This window comes from Squalius cephalus (assembly GCF_949319135.1).
Source record: "Squalius cephalus genome assembly, chromosome: 13".
Taxonomy (NCBI): Eukaryota; Metazoa; Chordata; class Actinopteri; order Cypriniformes; family Leuciscidae; genus Squalius; species Squalius cephalus.
In genome coordinates, this window is record NC_137134.1 from 28352191 (window position 1) to 28369495 (window position 17305).

Below are 17305 nucleotides of genomic sequence, written 5' to 3' on the forward strand. Positions count from 1 at the left end.
GTTCTCACAGGTAAATCGATAACTTTTTGTAACAATATTTCAAGTGTAATTTATAATATTTGTTTATAAAAATCTTACACAAAACTTGTGCCTCCAGTCCAACATATCACAATAAGCTTTGTGATTTGGTACTTTTGATTAAAAAAAGTATCAGCTTTCGAATTCTGTCAAATTTATAAGGAAATTCAAAGAATAAAACACCGTTTTGGCGCTCTTTAATGTGACGTGACCCCAACACTGGAGACTGCTGGCCTGGCGTTGCTACATTACTGTGACGTGACCCCAAGACAGCTGGCCTGGCGCTGCTACATTACTGTGATATTTCTGAGCTATTTGTGCCTTCGAAAACATGTTAAGTCTATTCCTCGCAGTCTCGCTCTCATACCTGTCGCAAACCTGTCATACCGGCTCCCAGTATCGCTTTCAGTATAACCTACCTGTCACTTTCAAACCTGTCATAGCCTACCTAATTTTATTTCCTTGAGTAATTCCCTCCTGAATGGAGCTGTAACTGAGACGCGAGGAAAGGAAACGAGGAGAGGGAAAAATAAATAAGCAGCACGTCGAGTTGTTCTTCGAGTCCACATTCGCCGCCACCAAAGGTTTTTGGCGAAACACGAATGAAGTTCTGACAGCTCTTAAACGCACAATACGTTGTTTTTGACACAAGATTCGGCGCTACGATGTCGAAATAACTTTCGCTTTCACCTGTGCGACAGACGTCAGTCGTAACACATTTGTTTCCACAAAATCTGCATTCATTTTTCAGTGGAAAAGTTAAAATGATTACCTTTATTTGGCTCGTATTGTGTCCATTCCTCGTGCATGGTAAGACATTAGCATTTTTGTTACAATCTCTCTGACGAATCACGAATGTGATTTTGTATTGGTTTTAATCGCATTTGACATAAGTGTTTTGATAGGCTACTGCTGTTTTAAGTTGCCGAGCGATTAGGATGGTGTTGTAGTTTTAGAAAGAAAAAAATGAAGGTGCAAATGGTGTTAAATGACGTCTTAAATATCACTTGTCAGCCATTATTGGGAAGTTATCATAAGGGGTCGAGCGACGAGTCTATGAAAATACCGTAGGCTACATAATGATTGATCTGTAGGCTACTGTGTGCACAAATATGTCCGAGAAGCGAAATGTGAATCAGGATGTGTAAAGTATGTTCATTAAAGGTAGGGTAGGTAATCCTATTCAGAAACATTTTTTTTTATACTGGGTGAAATGGTCCTTCCATTCTGATAGTAGTCAATACATTATGTGTTCAGAAAAAGGAATGAAAAAAATCTGACCTCTGTAGCAGCTGTAGGACAGTAAAAACTCTGACCAATCACTGCCATTCGGTGCGAATGTAAAGAACCAATCAGATGCCTTCATGTCTCGTGCCCGAGCACCACTGCGTGCACAGCCCTGCGTGCACTCATCACATGTCACCGTTCCCGGTAATATTCAGCTCACTACACCGAGTAAGCAGGAGTTTGCGGCACAATGGCTGAGAAAATGCAGCAAAAAGTACCAATGCCAGCTTTGCTACTTTGCTAAACTACTTCCTCGGACCCTGCCCGCACTCTTGAACGACCTCCTCTGCTTCGCCCTCGACCCCGGAGTGGACCTGTCCTCGAACCGACGATGCGGTACTTGTCACCGGAGTGTAACGTTAGTCCTCATCAGAGTCAACAATGTTTTCATCATGGAAACTCTTACATGCAAAACACCGTATATGTTATGACTCTTACACGAAATTCACCTTCATCACAGTTTAACTGATGGTTGTGGAAAAACGTGTATCAATGCAACCTAGCTTTGCCTTATAAATATAGCTCGTTACCGAATCAAAATAAATATTTTAAACTTTACCAGTATCGATATGCTAGCTTGATAGTGAGTACTAAAAGCCATCATATTTGTTTATATTCATAGTGATAAAATTAGGTATTTTATTACATGTGATTCTGACATGATGTCACTGCATGCACTGCTCCTTCCTCTCACTCGTCTCAGGTAAATAATAAATGCGTCTTCCAGCTGAGCCTGAGCGTTTGGCGTCGCGCGTTCATGTGTTTTGGGGGCGTGGCTTTGGAAGGAGCCCAGAAGGGAGAGGGTGGAGCGAATGGAAATAATGAGCTGTGTTTACAACAGTCGTGAGAGGTCTACAGACACTCGATTTTTATACTTTCTTTTTCAGAGTACTTACATTTTAATTATGTATTGGTATATAAAGACAGTTTAAACAAATTTGGAATGTTTTTTTTTTTCTGAACAGGATTACCTACCCTAGCTTTAAGCTGTTAAAGATCGTCCATGATGAGACTCATGTAGTCTATGTCTGAGAGTTAAAGTGTAAATGAAATCAATGATGTTGTAAGTAAGCTGCTCAATAAAGGGAGTGGCGACGCTAGCGTTCACCGTTTTCCTCATGATGTGCCGGGTAAGAGAAACACTGTGTTGCATTAGCAATTAGGGATCAAAGCTATAAAGAGTTCTTGCCGATATTCCATGCCAAATTATTACCCCCCTCGTTTAAGTCAGTATATCTGATTGCCTAATCCTAACCCCACCCCTAATCCTAACTTTTCCCCCACAACTAAACCTACCAATGCTAGGAGGGTAATAATTTGGTGGGGAATTACTACCCCGCTAGTATTGGTAGGTTTAGGATTAGGGGTGGGGTTAGGAATAGGCAATCAGGTAGGCTACTGACTTCAATAAGGGGGATAATAATTTGGCAGGCAATAATAGAAGGGAGTTGGGAGACAATAAACTTAACAGGAACATGTTTTGCATGGAAAGCAAAGGAATGGGCTGCAGAAATGCCACTAAATAATATAGCAATATAGCATCAACAGTTAGCTTACAATAAAAAAAATACCTCAATGGTTTTCAGCTCAACCTGAAATTGATTTACAAATTCATGAGGGAATTCAAACAGAATGAAAATAATATCAAGAGCTATACAATAGAATATATCAGAACCGGTTATTATGCATTTCTGCCAATATACACAGATGGATCAAGAAACCCAGAGATAGGTCGTACTGGATCTGCATTCTATGTTCCAGAATTTAAAATAGGAAAATATAGGAGGTTAACGGATGGGACTTCAGTATACACTGCAGAAATGGTGATAATTCTGATGGCACTCTGTTGGGTAGAAGAAGTGATGCAAATAAGGTTGTGATTTGTTCAGATTCAATGGCATTACTTACCAGCCTTCAAACAGTTAGATTTGATATTTTAATAGAAATATTGAATGTATTGTATAGATTAAGACAATCTGGAATAATACTTATTTTAAAATATTTTGTTTGGGTACCAGCACATGTTGATATACCAGGAAATGAAAAATCTGATAGTCAACTGAACATTACTACTATTAAAGTTTCTATAAAGGGGAACTCTGCAGTTTATTTTAGCTTAATTTACCTTAACTGAACAGCTTCGGAGTCATTGGAATGGTTATATGACTTTTTTCGGGGTTGAATGGTGATCTTCACCGGCTTCTTTGAAAACAAATGCATATGACCAGAGGGAGAAGATGAGAGGGGGGAGAGTCACCAACTAGTTTTTACGACAGTGTTGTCAAATATCTAATGTCTAATCACCCTTATTGTCTAATGTTAGGTTTGCATATTTTCTCTTTATTCCAGAGCTTCTGATGTTTTGTATCTATTATCTTTGAACTGATTATGAAATTGGAATTATACATTTACCTGACATAATAAATTGTAAACATTTGATTTTATTCTTCTAACTGACATTATTTTTAGTAAAGAGTTAAAATGAATAGTCAAACATTCGCTCACATTTAATGATGCACAGATATCATTAAAAAGTTTTCATTTATAGAGTCAGATGAAATAACGAGGTAATACATATGAAAAAAATTATTTCATTTAATCAAATTACTTTGCCACGAGGAAAGACAGTAACACACAGAGACCTTCACCCGCTGATCGGATGCCTCCATTGGGCCGATTGAGTCGGGCTTACATCATTAATTACAAATACATGATCAGTTGAATTGTACCTGTCATGATTCCATCAACCTGCAGTCCCTACTGGGTTTTAATACTATGATTGTACAAAAATAAAATTGTTAGATTTGTATAACGAATTTTGGGTACTTGAGTGTTTCCTTGGTCATTGAGCCCACAGAAAATCTCTGGTCCAGTAGAGAACCTGTAAATCACCCTTATTGTCATTGGGGTTGTTACAATGTTATTCTGCTGTTTGTTTGCATGTGTTACATTATGAATACAGACATTTCTGTACTCGCAATCTTTATGATCTGGTGACATTTTCGCTACACTTTCCTGTTGTGTTTTGTCCTTCTCCCACAGAAGTGGTTTATGATAAACTTTTCATTTTATCTCCAGGTTTGTCTGGTGTTGATACAGAAGTGTCAACGAAGGAGGGAGATTCAGTCACTCTAAACACTGACATTATAAAAACCCAACAAGAAAGAATTAAATGGTATTTTAATGGGACTCGTATTGCTGAAATCAATGGAGATCAGAGTAAGATCTGTACAGATGTTCAGTGTAAAGAGAGATTCAGAGACAGACTGAAGCTGGATCATCAGACTGGATCTCTGACCATCATGAACACCAGAACCACAGACTCTGGACTTTATGAACTACAGATCACCAGCCGCAGAAGTGAAAAGAAATTCAATGTTACTGTCCATGGTGAGTATCATTTAATATAGTTTATATTAAGGGCTAGTTCATTTACAAATGAAAATTGGCATCATTTACTTACCTTCATGTTGTTCCAAACTCATAAGACTTTAGTTCATCTTTGAAAAACAAATCCAGATATTTTTTATGAAATCTGAGAGGTTTCTGTCACTCTATTGAACGTCCATTCACCCAGAACTGACGCTTCAGAAAGTTCATAAAACTTAAGTAAACATAATTCATGTGAATTTATTGGTACGATCACACCGGTGTGATCAGTCTAGGCTGGTCCCTGGAGTGTACGATCACACCGGTGTGATTAGAACGGTCAGCGCATCACGTGATCAACTGCTAAATTCAAATGTGCTTTCGGGCGTTGGCTGGCGCTGAGCCAGAGACAGACGCACTCAGAGCTGTCATATATCACAACTTTTCAGTGTTTTCAACCACATAATGTTTATTTTAGGTTTCACACATATAAGTACTAAAAAAACAATACATTTAGAGTTTGTAAAATACACACTGATGTCAAAGGAAGAGGCAATAGCCTAATAATCCTTTCCATTATAATTTTTATTCATATCAGATTTTTACTCTATTCTTCTCCCAGTTCACCAGCCACTTACTTTTATGTATTTCGGGAGTCGTGGATGAATTCACGTGTTGTAAACAATCCAACAGATCCGATTCTCTGAACTGCGTCTGCGGCACAAACTAAGATGGCGGCGCCCATCGCGCATACAGCTCAACTAACGAGATCGTTATAAAGGTGTTTAAACAACAAAACACTTCCACTTGCATATATTTGAATATTTTAAACTCACGCTGGGGGGTCAGCCAGAATATTTTAAACTTACGTGTGAAAGGGTTAATTCAAGTCCCCCGAAGAGACACAATCTGATGATATGATGAACTGATTTAATTTAGGCTTTTATTCACATATAAAAATTGATTAGCAAACATTCATTGCATCAAATATGGTTAACGGAAGCTCAAGCATACTTGCAAGAATGAACCTGTAAGACCTGAATTCCTATGAGCTGTCACAAGAAACAGAAACCATACAACAAATTAATACATTTTATTATAAATGTATTATATATTTGATTTATTCTGTATTCTTCTGACATCACTATCACCAGTAGATTAAAAGGCTGGTGTTTCCACAAATCTGCATTAGGATAAGTCAAACTAAAGACCCCAATATAAGGGTCATGTGGCACATCACGCGGGACCTTTTGATTTCTGTCTATCGCTGAATTAACAAGTTGCAGTTTTGTGAGTAAGAAAACTACACTTTTTTATGAACAAGCATGGAGCAGTCTACTTGAAACTATTAGTAAACCCTGCATCCTCTGACTAAGATCAGAACTGGTGAGTTTGTGTCCGTGAGAATCTGTGTGACATTGGTCCCTAATTAAAGAATAACTGAAATTATGGGCAACCCAAAATAATCAAATATTTAAATTAATACATTGTTAGTTCCTAACACAGTCTAAATTTAATAATCATTTGAAATTGAAGTCAGATTAAACACATATCTAGAATCAAATTGAAACTAAATTCTAATAAATTAAGTGAACTTTATAGAAGCACAAGTAAAAGACTTAAATGCATTATACCTTTCTCGCCCACACCAACATTGGATGTTGTTGCTGGGCCTCACAAAGCTCAGTAGTTATTGCGTGTGACGCACACAAGCATCAGTTTGTCCTATTATATGCTCTCAATTACGTTCATTTGCGTTTTATGTAGTATCTGAAGTGTCAAAGTTTTGGTTGAAGAGGCCAGAAATGAAGGGATAAAAATCTTTCAGGTTTTATTAAATATCTTCATTTGAGGTTCGAAGATGAACAAAAGCCTGAGTTTTGAACAACATGATTGTGAGTAAATGATGTGTAAATTATCATTTTTGTGTGAACTAACCCTTTAAATCACATTATTCATGTTGATTATATTAGCTATTTATGTACGTTTATGCATTACACTATGAATATCACGTCACAGTACTTTTGGGGCCTGTTCATAAAATTAAAGGAACCCAGCATTGCGGATTTGTTCTGTTGTCCGGTAACAGGATCAAATTCTCACTATTAACTTGCTTATTAGCATGTATAGTTAGTTAATATTGAAAAATAGTGTGACCATTTTTCTTATTGTAACGAAATCGTACCGAACCGTGATTTTTGTGTACTTTTACATCCCTATTATTTATTGTGTTAAATAATGCTTTTGACTGTTGCTTAATTGATCTTTGTGTCAGAGACAAAACTAGAACGAGCCAAGATCAGAGCAGATTTGTATTTTTTTACATAAAAAGATAAAAGCTAAAAAGGGAACAGCGGGGGCGGTTTTCCTGTAAAGATGCTGAAGCCATCTATCAGTCTTTACGCTATAAAAAATACTGCTGTAAAATAACGGTAATCCGTGGTTGCCAGTAATGTACTCTTAATAGCTCTTCTTTTTTACACTGTTACCGTATTATTTCCATGGAAATAAACTCATTTCATTTGGAAAACAGATTGCTTCAAACAGTTCGAGTTTAAAAACTAGAATTTATACGTTGTTAGGACTTTTAACTTATTTCATTTAAGTCCACTGAAAAAGAATATTTCTTAATTTAAAATAGCACTGCACTTAATGTGTAATAGTGAAATAATTAAAAACATAACTTTAACTGAAATCTTTGCAGTTCATCATTAGCTAGCAATAACACATGCATATGGTAAAGTACTTGGCAAAGAGACCATCACTGCATCAGCAACTACACAGTTACTGCCTTTAAATGAAGCAAGATGAGCTCTTCAGCACAATGGTGGCCCTTAAAACTAATCAATTAAACTAAGAGATCTCTCCTATATCATCTTGTGCAAAAACATATAAAACACTTCAGTTTAATATTTACTCCCCTTATCAGTTATTGACTTCACATAACTTTTTTCTATAAACTTTCACAAATCTTTTAGTGAAATTAACTTGTTTCATTTAGTAAATCTGACAGTTACATTTTACAATATATTACTGCTTTTCTTGTAATTTTTTCTACAGTTTGTTGCCATGAATGAATTTACAGTTGATTGTCGTTAAATTACATTTCACTCTGTACTTTAACCCTTTTCACCCCACTGCAAAATCTTTTACAGTTTTAAATGAACACTTGTATGTGTCCACACTACAGACTTTTAGAGCAACACTGAAGCAGTGTTAAAATGAATGAAAAATTTACGTGACGATTGAGCATTAGTGATGAACACCTGTTGTTAATAAGTATCACTTAAGGAAAAGAAACAACAAGAACAGAAAAAGGAGAAGAGACGAGCAACTGATGATAAAAGAATACATTCAAATACTCAAAATTTCAGCAAGTGGATTAAACAACTCCACAAACAGCATTACCAGTTTCACTTATTACTGACCACTTCGACTTTATGTATATCATACGTCTACAGAAGTTCATATTGAGAATTAACAGAGGTTTCATTTGACATCACCATGATGGTGATCAGTGTTTGCTTCAGTTTGGCTCTTGACCCTTGACTTTTAAGCATTCGTTTTTCTTTGGTTTTACGCAGCATTTTGATTGGTTGACAACTCACAGCACTTTATTTCAACCACCGTTTTTAAAAGTATGTTGCGGTGTGTGCATTAAGAGTTGTTTGCTATTCAAATCCACAATGGAGTTTAAAAAATACGACTGATGGACAGATAATGAGGTTCAGGCTTTTTTAAGCTTATATGCAGAGGACGAAATCCAGTGGGAACTGGAAAGACACGCGGAATCCTACGTCACCAGACTAATTTGCCTTATCTTCACGGTTCTTTAGATTGATGTAACGCAGACAGCCTGGGGGAAAAAAGTTACTTCCTGGTAATTTTGGTGGAAATGTGGCTTATGATCGATGCTACTTATAATTCACTTGTGTTTTGTTAGTTTGCATGTTGCATTATGAATACAAATATATTTCAATATTACAATCTTTATAATCTGGAGAAAAACATTTTCACTGCACTTTCCTGTTGTATAATTTTGTACCGCTACCGAAATGAAATAGACTTAGTTATCTGTTCATTTCTTCTGCAGGTTCTCTTGGTGCTGATACAGATGGGATGTCAGTGTTTGTGATGGAGGGAGATTCAATCACTCTAAACACTGACATTATAAAAACCCAACAAGAAAGAATTAAATGGTATTTTAATGGGACTCGTATTGCTAAAATCACTGTAGATCAGAGTAAGATCTGTGAAGATGTTCAGTGTAAAGAGAGATTCAGAGACAGACTGAAGCTGGATCATCAGACTGGATCTCTGACCATCACAAACACCAGAATCACAGACTCCGGACCTTATCAACTACAGATCATCAGCCGTAAAAGTGAAAAGATCTTCAATGTTGATGTTCTTGGTGAGCATTTAATGTTTAAAAGCAGGTTTTATACATTCTTTAATGTGCATAATTAATGTTTATTTTGTTTATTATAGCAGATACATTTATAATTTATATAATTGACAGCTATAATTGATATATTATAATTGCTATAATATAATTAACAGCTTATAATGCTCTTTATTGTTTTCTTGTATATAGGACTGCATTATTATGATCAATTGTTTCCATTTATATTGCAATCCCAATATATAGTAAAGTTTGGACAAACTTTGATGTGGGCATGAGAAAGCCTTGTCTAAATGATTCAAATTGTTTTGAAAGGCTAAAGTGTGAAAATTTTAAGATTATTTATAGAGTGATAGATAGTTATTGTAGTTAATATGAAAAATAAAAAAAGGATAGTTTTGGAAAAAGAAAAGTTTGACCGTTGAGTTAGAGTCTTTGCCTTCTTTCTTTTTTTTTTTTTGTGCATTTCATCACTGTAAAGTCTACGGGAATTTTTGCCTTTTCCCCCAGTCAGATTAGTTAGACAAGATATAGCAACAGTTTAAAAAATAAATAAAAAAAATCTCGGAAGGAGATTTAATACAACTTTTTATTATGTGAATACTCGCCAAGATGGCAATCTTGAAATAAGTGTGTGTATTTGCCCGTTAAGCACAATAAGCGGCGAAAGATAACTGAGTTCGGAATTGTGTGCTGATTGACAGGCAGCTTTCTATGTGTCCATTTTAAATGTGTGTCAGACAGCTTGTAAGCCTGGCATGTTGTCCATTTTTGCAGCTTAATTGTGCTTATTAACATTAAGCATGCATTTATTTTTAATTTCTAATTCATGCCTCTTTCTTAATCTCTGCCCAGTTATATGTATAAGTACGTGGCCATCATCCTTTCAAAAGAATGAAATACAAAACTTTTATTCAAATAAAAGTTAATAATATTTATTCTGCGTGGATTTTGTATGCATGGTTCTTTTATTTTGTCGCTTTTTTTCTCTTCAGCAAAAAAACAAAAAAACTCTAATCAGCTGTTGTTGTTTTTTTGTTTCAGGTGTTTCTGCCGTTGAACGAGATGAAGCGAAGAGAAAGTCAGTGAAGGAGGGAGAATCTGTTACTTTTGATTCTGGTGTAATAAAAAACACCAATGATTTGATCACATGGTATTTTAAAGACACTGTCATTGCTGAAATCACTGGAGATCAGAGTAAGATCTGTACAGATGTTCAGTGTAAAGAGAGATTCAGAGACAGACTGAAGCTGGATCATCAGACTGGATCTCTGACCATCATGAACACCAGAACCACAGACTCTGGACTTTATAAACTACAGATCTTCAGTAACAGCAGCAGCAGCTTCAAAACTAGCTTCAGTGTCACTGTCACTAGTGGTACGGGTGAGTGTACAGTCTACTAATACACTAATGAGAGTTAGTTGACTTGTAGTTGCAAAGTTACTTATAGTTAGTAGAATGTCTAAAGTGGACTATCGAAATAAAGTGGAACCCTTAAATCTAGTCCCAAACTAAAATGTATGTTTGGACTGTTTTAACTAAAAGCAACTTGCACTGAAATATCTTAAAATATGTCATTGTTTTGTCTCAAGATGCACACCAGCAATGTTTTTTTTTCTTCTAAGTAACATTTACAAAAGCTACTTAAATGTCGTTGAATTAAAGCCTAATAATTCCGGTATTTAGCACTTTGAGTCTCTTTTCTGGTTTGTTTTGGATGAACTAGAGTGGTGGACGATGGGTGCTGTCTCGACTTTTTGACTCGTTTAGAATCGCCTTTGACCACTTCAGAGTGGCTGTCTATGAGCGTGCACAAACATGTCCTTAAAACAACCCCTAACGTTCGTTTTCAAAACTGTGCAACTCACCGAGTGGTTAGTGGTGTTCGTTGTATATATATATATATATATATATATATATATATATATATACAAATTTTGAAGTCTAAATGGGTATTAGCATGGATAAATTCATACATTTAGTGGGTTTTTCTGTGCTTCTGTGCTATTTGAGTTCACAGTGCTGTAATGCTGTTCGAGCTGCGGTTACTCAAAAAAAAAAATGTATCAGTTGAATCAATATTATTAAATTAATGATCAAAGCATAAAAATTTAAATATCAGTCAAAAATATCAGTGAAGTTGATTATCAGTTACTCTAGTAATAATGACTGTCTGTCTACATCTCTTCCATATTCAGGTCTGTCTTCAGCTGCTATAACAGGAATAGGTGTTGCTGCTGTTCTACTGCTTGTTGCTTCAGCTGCTGGGATTTACCTTTGCTACAGTCATTCTACAAAAGCAGAACACGATGGTGAGTATTACATACAGCCAGGGGCGTCTCTAGGACTAATCATTCGGTACTCTGAGAGACAATGGCAAATATAAATCAAACAAGTCTTCTTTATTTTTGGCAGAACATAAATAAATGTAACTTTTAACTGTTCTGAAACTCAGTACGTACGGAGAGTAAAACAAACTTTTAACTGCTTAAATTAAATGATTCTGTGGTCCATGGACCCTTTTCACAGACTGTGAGGAAGCGTGTTAACGTTCACATCGTAAATCCTGCAAAGTTCTTTATAATTTTTTATTTATTTATATGCGTATATTTATAACCCTATATTTTGTAAAATATTACATTTCCATCAAATTACAAAAAAACTATTTAAACCTAGTATGAGGGTTGTGGGAAGCTTTTCCTTTGTCGAAGCAGAGACCAGGAAACGTTGGGATATCTTTCAAGCAGAAGTTACTCTTTATTGAGAACTCGCTGTGCGTCGCTGTAATCATCCAAGTCTGACTAAGGGAACTTTACATTGCAATTTATATACATTTAGGGGGAGGGATTTACATAGAGGTGGAGACACTCTGAACAAAGCATGTAAATGAAGTATACAGGTTTAGGAAACCGCCCTAGACTCTAGAGTGTTACCAATCCTAATCCAATCATCATAGCTATTCAAATGCATTGATGCTAATCCAATCAGCCTAACTATTCAACGACTGGGACTTGGGCTCCAAGAGCCATTAAAGACAAAGGGTGAGAGTCTCAGTAATCTGACTCATTTAACTTACAATAGAGCAGGAATCTCTTACTGGAAACTCTGTTTAACAGCTGATATAATCATCATCTACACCTCAAATGCTAAATTCAATCTACTCAGCTTTCTCAGTTTATATACTATTGTATTGGAACCTAAATTAAACATTTAATAAATCTGTAATACAAGGGTGTTTCTAATACAGTGGCTGTGGGAGTGGCGGTCACATTGACACCTTTCTCTTTTCTGACTGCCGTTATCAGTCTCACTCTATGTATTTCTCTTTTTGAAATTTCTATTTGAGCAAATGGGAACAAGAAAAATATATATATTTAATGTAGTCTCTCATTCACCGCAATAGAAGTCGACCCAACTAAGACGACTTCCACTTCTGAGACACCCGGAAATCAAGGTCTAGGTATGTACTCTTTTTGTGAAGTAAAAGTGCATACTTTTGAGTGTGTGGCAGAAAAGTAGAGAAGCTTTGGGGCATACTATCATGTCATACAATTGTGTCTCTAACGGTTGATCTCTGTCACTTAGTTACACGCATCCTGTCACAGTAAACTGACCTGTCAATCATCTTGTCAAAGAAAAAATCCTCAAAATTTCATTTCCTACCGTATCGGAGAGGAATGCTGTATCACTTTGATCTGCAGTCGCGGGTCTTTAATGCAGAGAACTCTCCTCATACTAATGCATAATGATGCATTTAAAAGTTAATGGCCAAATAGATCTTTATAAAAGTCCACATTGTTATTGCAGATGACATATAACATTAAACTGATAACATTACACTGATAACATTAAATAAATATTTGTATCAGGTTAAACTTGATTAGTCACTCAAACCTTTTCTAAACCTCTCACTGTTGGTCAGGCATATCCAACATTTTTGTATGTTTGTAGTTCTTCCTCCAATGGGTTGTGGGCAATATTAGCTGTTATAGTAAGCTTGAAAGCACAAGCCCTAAATACAATGTAGTTAGATCTAAATCCGGAAGAAATCGCCCAGCTCTAAAAAGAAGTTAAAGCACTTGAGCATAACAAGCATATGACTTTCTGTTTCATAAAAAGCAGTTTTTAAGTTAAAAATTGTTCAATGACATTTAAAATCCAACAAAAGGAGGAATATTAGTGCTATTTGGTGGAAATCAAATGTAATACAAATGTTTAACCACTAGATATAACAGTCATAAGCATTTACAAACATATAGTCAGTTTTTTTAATTGATAATTTTACTTGTTTTAAGCAAAATGCACTTAATTTCTATTTTTTTCCCCAGGAAACGAGACTACTACTTATCTTATGTTATTTTACATATCAAGTAAATGCATCTTGATATAAGAATTTTGACATTTGACAATTTTGATAAGACAGTTTGACTGGAAAAAAGAAACAAAATATTAAAATAGAGGGGTAAGAAACATGAGGCAAAACTGAATGAAGAGAATTGAAAGATGTAAATAAAGTTAGGCTATACAGTTAATTTGTGTTACTTTGTGTTTACTAATAAACAATATTGCAAAAAAATAAATAAAAAATTTGCTCTTGCAAATAATGTTATCTTATCACCCACCCCCAGCCCCTGATGTTTTTAAAACCTAGAAACTCCCCTGCATACAGCTGACTTAAGATGGAAATATGACATTTATTGTGTGAAAACAATCTTTAGAAAATGTAATATGTATTTTTGTAATTTGTAATTGAGTTTGTTATTGTTCAAACAGGCACCGGGACGAATGGCAATGATCAGGTGAGATATATGTGCACTGAATCTGTTTAACTGCAACAGTTTTAGATCTGTGAGAATTTTCTGCATGTGTTTTCTGTGTATGTTTCTGTGTATGTGGTTTCAAAATTAGTAATACATGTATTTAATAATTGAAGTAATATGTTTTACTTTAAAATAAAATGAAGAACAGTGGTATGATTTTTTTATATTATTATTATTATTACTTAAGTATAAATATTGTTTTATAAATATTATAATTTTACCCTTTTAATTTCTTTCACCTTCTGTGAATCTGTATTTTCATACAGACTGATGCTGTGCCACCCCCAAATGAGAAAGACTCTCTATTGATGGATAATTTGAATCATAATGAACCTCAGTCAACGAACCATACCAATGAGATATCCCATGATCGGAATGACATTCCATATATAGATGATGATGATGATGATGTCTCCTGATCCGACTGAGAATGAGGCTGCCAAAGACTCAGTGTAAAATTATTTATTATTTTGATACTTTCAATGAATATAGAAACTGGAATAGGAGGATCAGCTGAAGATGTCAATGTTTGTCTCATGATACCAGATTTCAGTAATCAGTACCAATACCAGTGAAATTTCATCTCAGTATCAATTTCAATGATGCAACAAAACAAAGCAAAATTTTACCAGCAATAGAACAAAGAGTGCTTGGTGTTTTTTTGTTTTTTTAATCAAAGGTTTGTCAAAGATGCTAAAATGACCCAGACAGGAACAAAAAGACATTTGCCCTGATTCTGGTCATTTGTACTATGAGACATATTAATGCTCTGATCTGTTCTGACATATCAGTTTTGTCCCATCTATTTACATCTACTTATATCTGATGCAACTGACTGTTTACATAAAAACCTCACAGAGATGGGCATTATAACAAAGTTATTTGACTGCTCAAACACAGTCTGCACATGGTATCATACTGTGAAACGCAAGTACTCTTCACAGAGAATGTGCAAAAAATATGCTAATGAGTGTTTGAAGGCATCTGTCAATCATATACACTCAGGTACTGAACTTGTCTGCTGATAGTGATAGTTGATAATGCCATTGTTGCCGTTACTGGAAGAGACTGGTATTGTTATGTTGCCAGTGTACCTACCAGACGTTGTTCCTGATGAAACCAGCAAGCTGCATTAAACCATCTTCATCAGAAGTCATGACTGACTAAGACTATGAATGAAAAAGATTTTCAGGTCAATTTGGATGTTTATTAAGATGATGAACAGTGCCTTTAAATGTTACATGTTGTGTTAAATGTAGGATATTAAAAGTTAAAAATCCTGCATTTAGATGTTTTCTCCATCTTGTCTTCTTCAGTTCTATTATTTTCTATTCTCATGTTTAACCTCAATGTGGATTTATATTGCTTGTTTTCTTTAACTTAGCATCAGCCATGGAATAAATGCCTTTAACGTTAAGCACAAAAATCAAGAACACTATTTTCTTCAAATGAAAAGGAACTTGAAATATCTGTTCGTTTGACAGCAAGTGCCATTAAACAAATCTCATTCGCTCGTTACAGCTGGAATATGTGATTTTGTTATCAGAAGTAACTGAACTATAAGCTAACATTGAATCATTTATAGAGAGTGTTGATTGATTTGTGCGTCTCTGTATATTCTGAAATGTGATTTCAACACATTTCATTAAACCTTCACCTTAAACATTTTTAGGATTTAACCTCTAACCTTTACTCAAGTCATTTCATTCATGTATTTTATATTGTATTTTTATTTTATTTTTGGAAAGGTGAACGCCTGGATATGACGCTAGATGGAGCTCTAGTATGTATACTGTATACTGCTTGTAAGTTTGTGTTATGTGATAGACTTGCCATCATTGTGTTAGTGTCATATTTATTAAGCCTATATATATATAGCCAATATAGAATCAGTGTTTTAAAATTAGCATTCACAAGCTTTGTTTTTATTATTGTTAAAATAGTTGATTTCTCTAAGAGGTTGATTTCTGTTTTTTTGGTGTTTTTTTTAAGCTAGTGAATCACTAACCTGAACCTATTTAAAAAAAAAATGGCCAGTAGTTTATCTGTGTCTGTTTTACTTGTTGATTCTTGAAGTAAAACTCAAATAGGCTACTATAGAGGTCAGTATAATCGTTTTGCAATTTTTTATTGTTATTTATTTTATTATAGCCTACCTTTATTTAACCAGGAGGTCCCATTGAGATTCAGAATCTCTTTTACAAGAGAGACCTGGCCAAGGTATAGCAGCCAAATCACAACAAATGCATACACAACAAACATCAAATTACATTTTCACGATAAAAGAAGTACAAAATGTTAAAAATAAAAATATAAAACACAATGAGACTCTTAAGAAAAACAAGAACATGTTTCCATCACAACACTCTTTACAGTATTTTAAATTCATTTATGGACATAAGGGTTTCTAACTTTAGCTCTTTTTGTAGATTATTCCACCCCCAAGGTGCTTAATAAGAAAAAGCAGTTTTTCCCAATTCGGTTGTAACTCGTGGCACATTAAAAAGCAACCACTTTGAGGAGCGTAGCTGATAGGTACCAGAGCAAACAGAGAGGATTGTTGGTTCTTTAGGTGCACAACTGCAAAATGCATTTATTGCGCTCCCTATCGGTCAAAGGTAGAGTTGTTACTGTCTCGTTGGGTTAACAGCTGATACTTTTTTTTTTTTTTTTTTTATCAGTGATAGTGATATTCATAAATAAGGTGTATGTTAAGAGGGACAGTAGCCTATTTGTGTGTGTTAACCATTTTTGATAAATAAATTAGCTTGGTTTAAATTCCAAAAATCTAGGAAAGGACCAGCCAAACCAGTTAAGAACCACTGCTCTATAGACCTTATTCTCCAGGGAATCAGTTTATCTTTAGTTTTTTCTTTGAAATTCCGTTTTTGCGATAGCTCTGTATATTTGTCTGACATCGCTGTCGAAGAGTTATTAGTTTTATAATTACTTTAACTTTATTTAGTATTATTTTAATATTTTAATCTAATTTAATATATTTAATAGATTAACAACTAATATTTTTTTTTAATCAAATTATTTATTAATTTATTTAGATCTTATGTATTGCTTTACTAATTTATTTTAATTTAATTATTATTCATTTTTATTTATAAATGATTACTTATTAATAGATGACGACACTGATATCCATACACTAAATGGCAAGAGTATTTATTATGCATTTTTTTGGCAACACTAATAGCAAAATGAATCTGGAACAGCGGTCTCGTCATGACCAATCAAATCAAAGTAGGCGGGGTTTATGTTCACAGACGCTGCAGAGCATAAGGTGTAAGTAGCAAACTAAACATTTCATAATTGACAGTTTTTAGGATATAAATGTTAAACGACCGACAGAATTAATCAGGCACATTAATAAACTTTGTTAGTAAAGTTTCTC

At 34.8% G+C, this 17305-nt stretch overlaps 1 protein-coding gene across 1 annotated transcript; it reads left to right on the plus strand.

Annotated features, from left to right (window-relative positions):
- Nucleotides 1-494: 494 nt before the first annotated feature.
- Nucleotides 495-15419, plus strand: LOC307169825 (uncharacterized protein). The gene is made up of 8 exons (XM_079890652.1): nt 495-828; nt 4384-4695; nt 8768-9088; nt 10124-10465; nt 11281-11394; nt 12486-12542; nt 13856-13881; nt 14169-15419. The coding sequence occupies exons 1-8, from the start codon at nt 783-785 to the stop codon at nt 14319-14321; spliced, it is 1371 nt and encodes a 456-aa protein (XP_079746778.1). The 5' UTR covers nt 495-782; the 3' UTR covers nt 14322-15419.
- The last annotated feature ends 1886 nt before the right edge of the window (nt 15420-17305 follow it).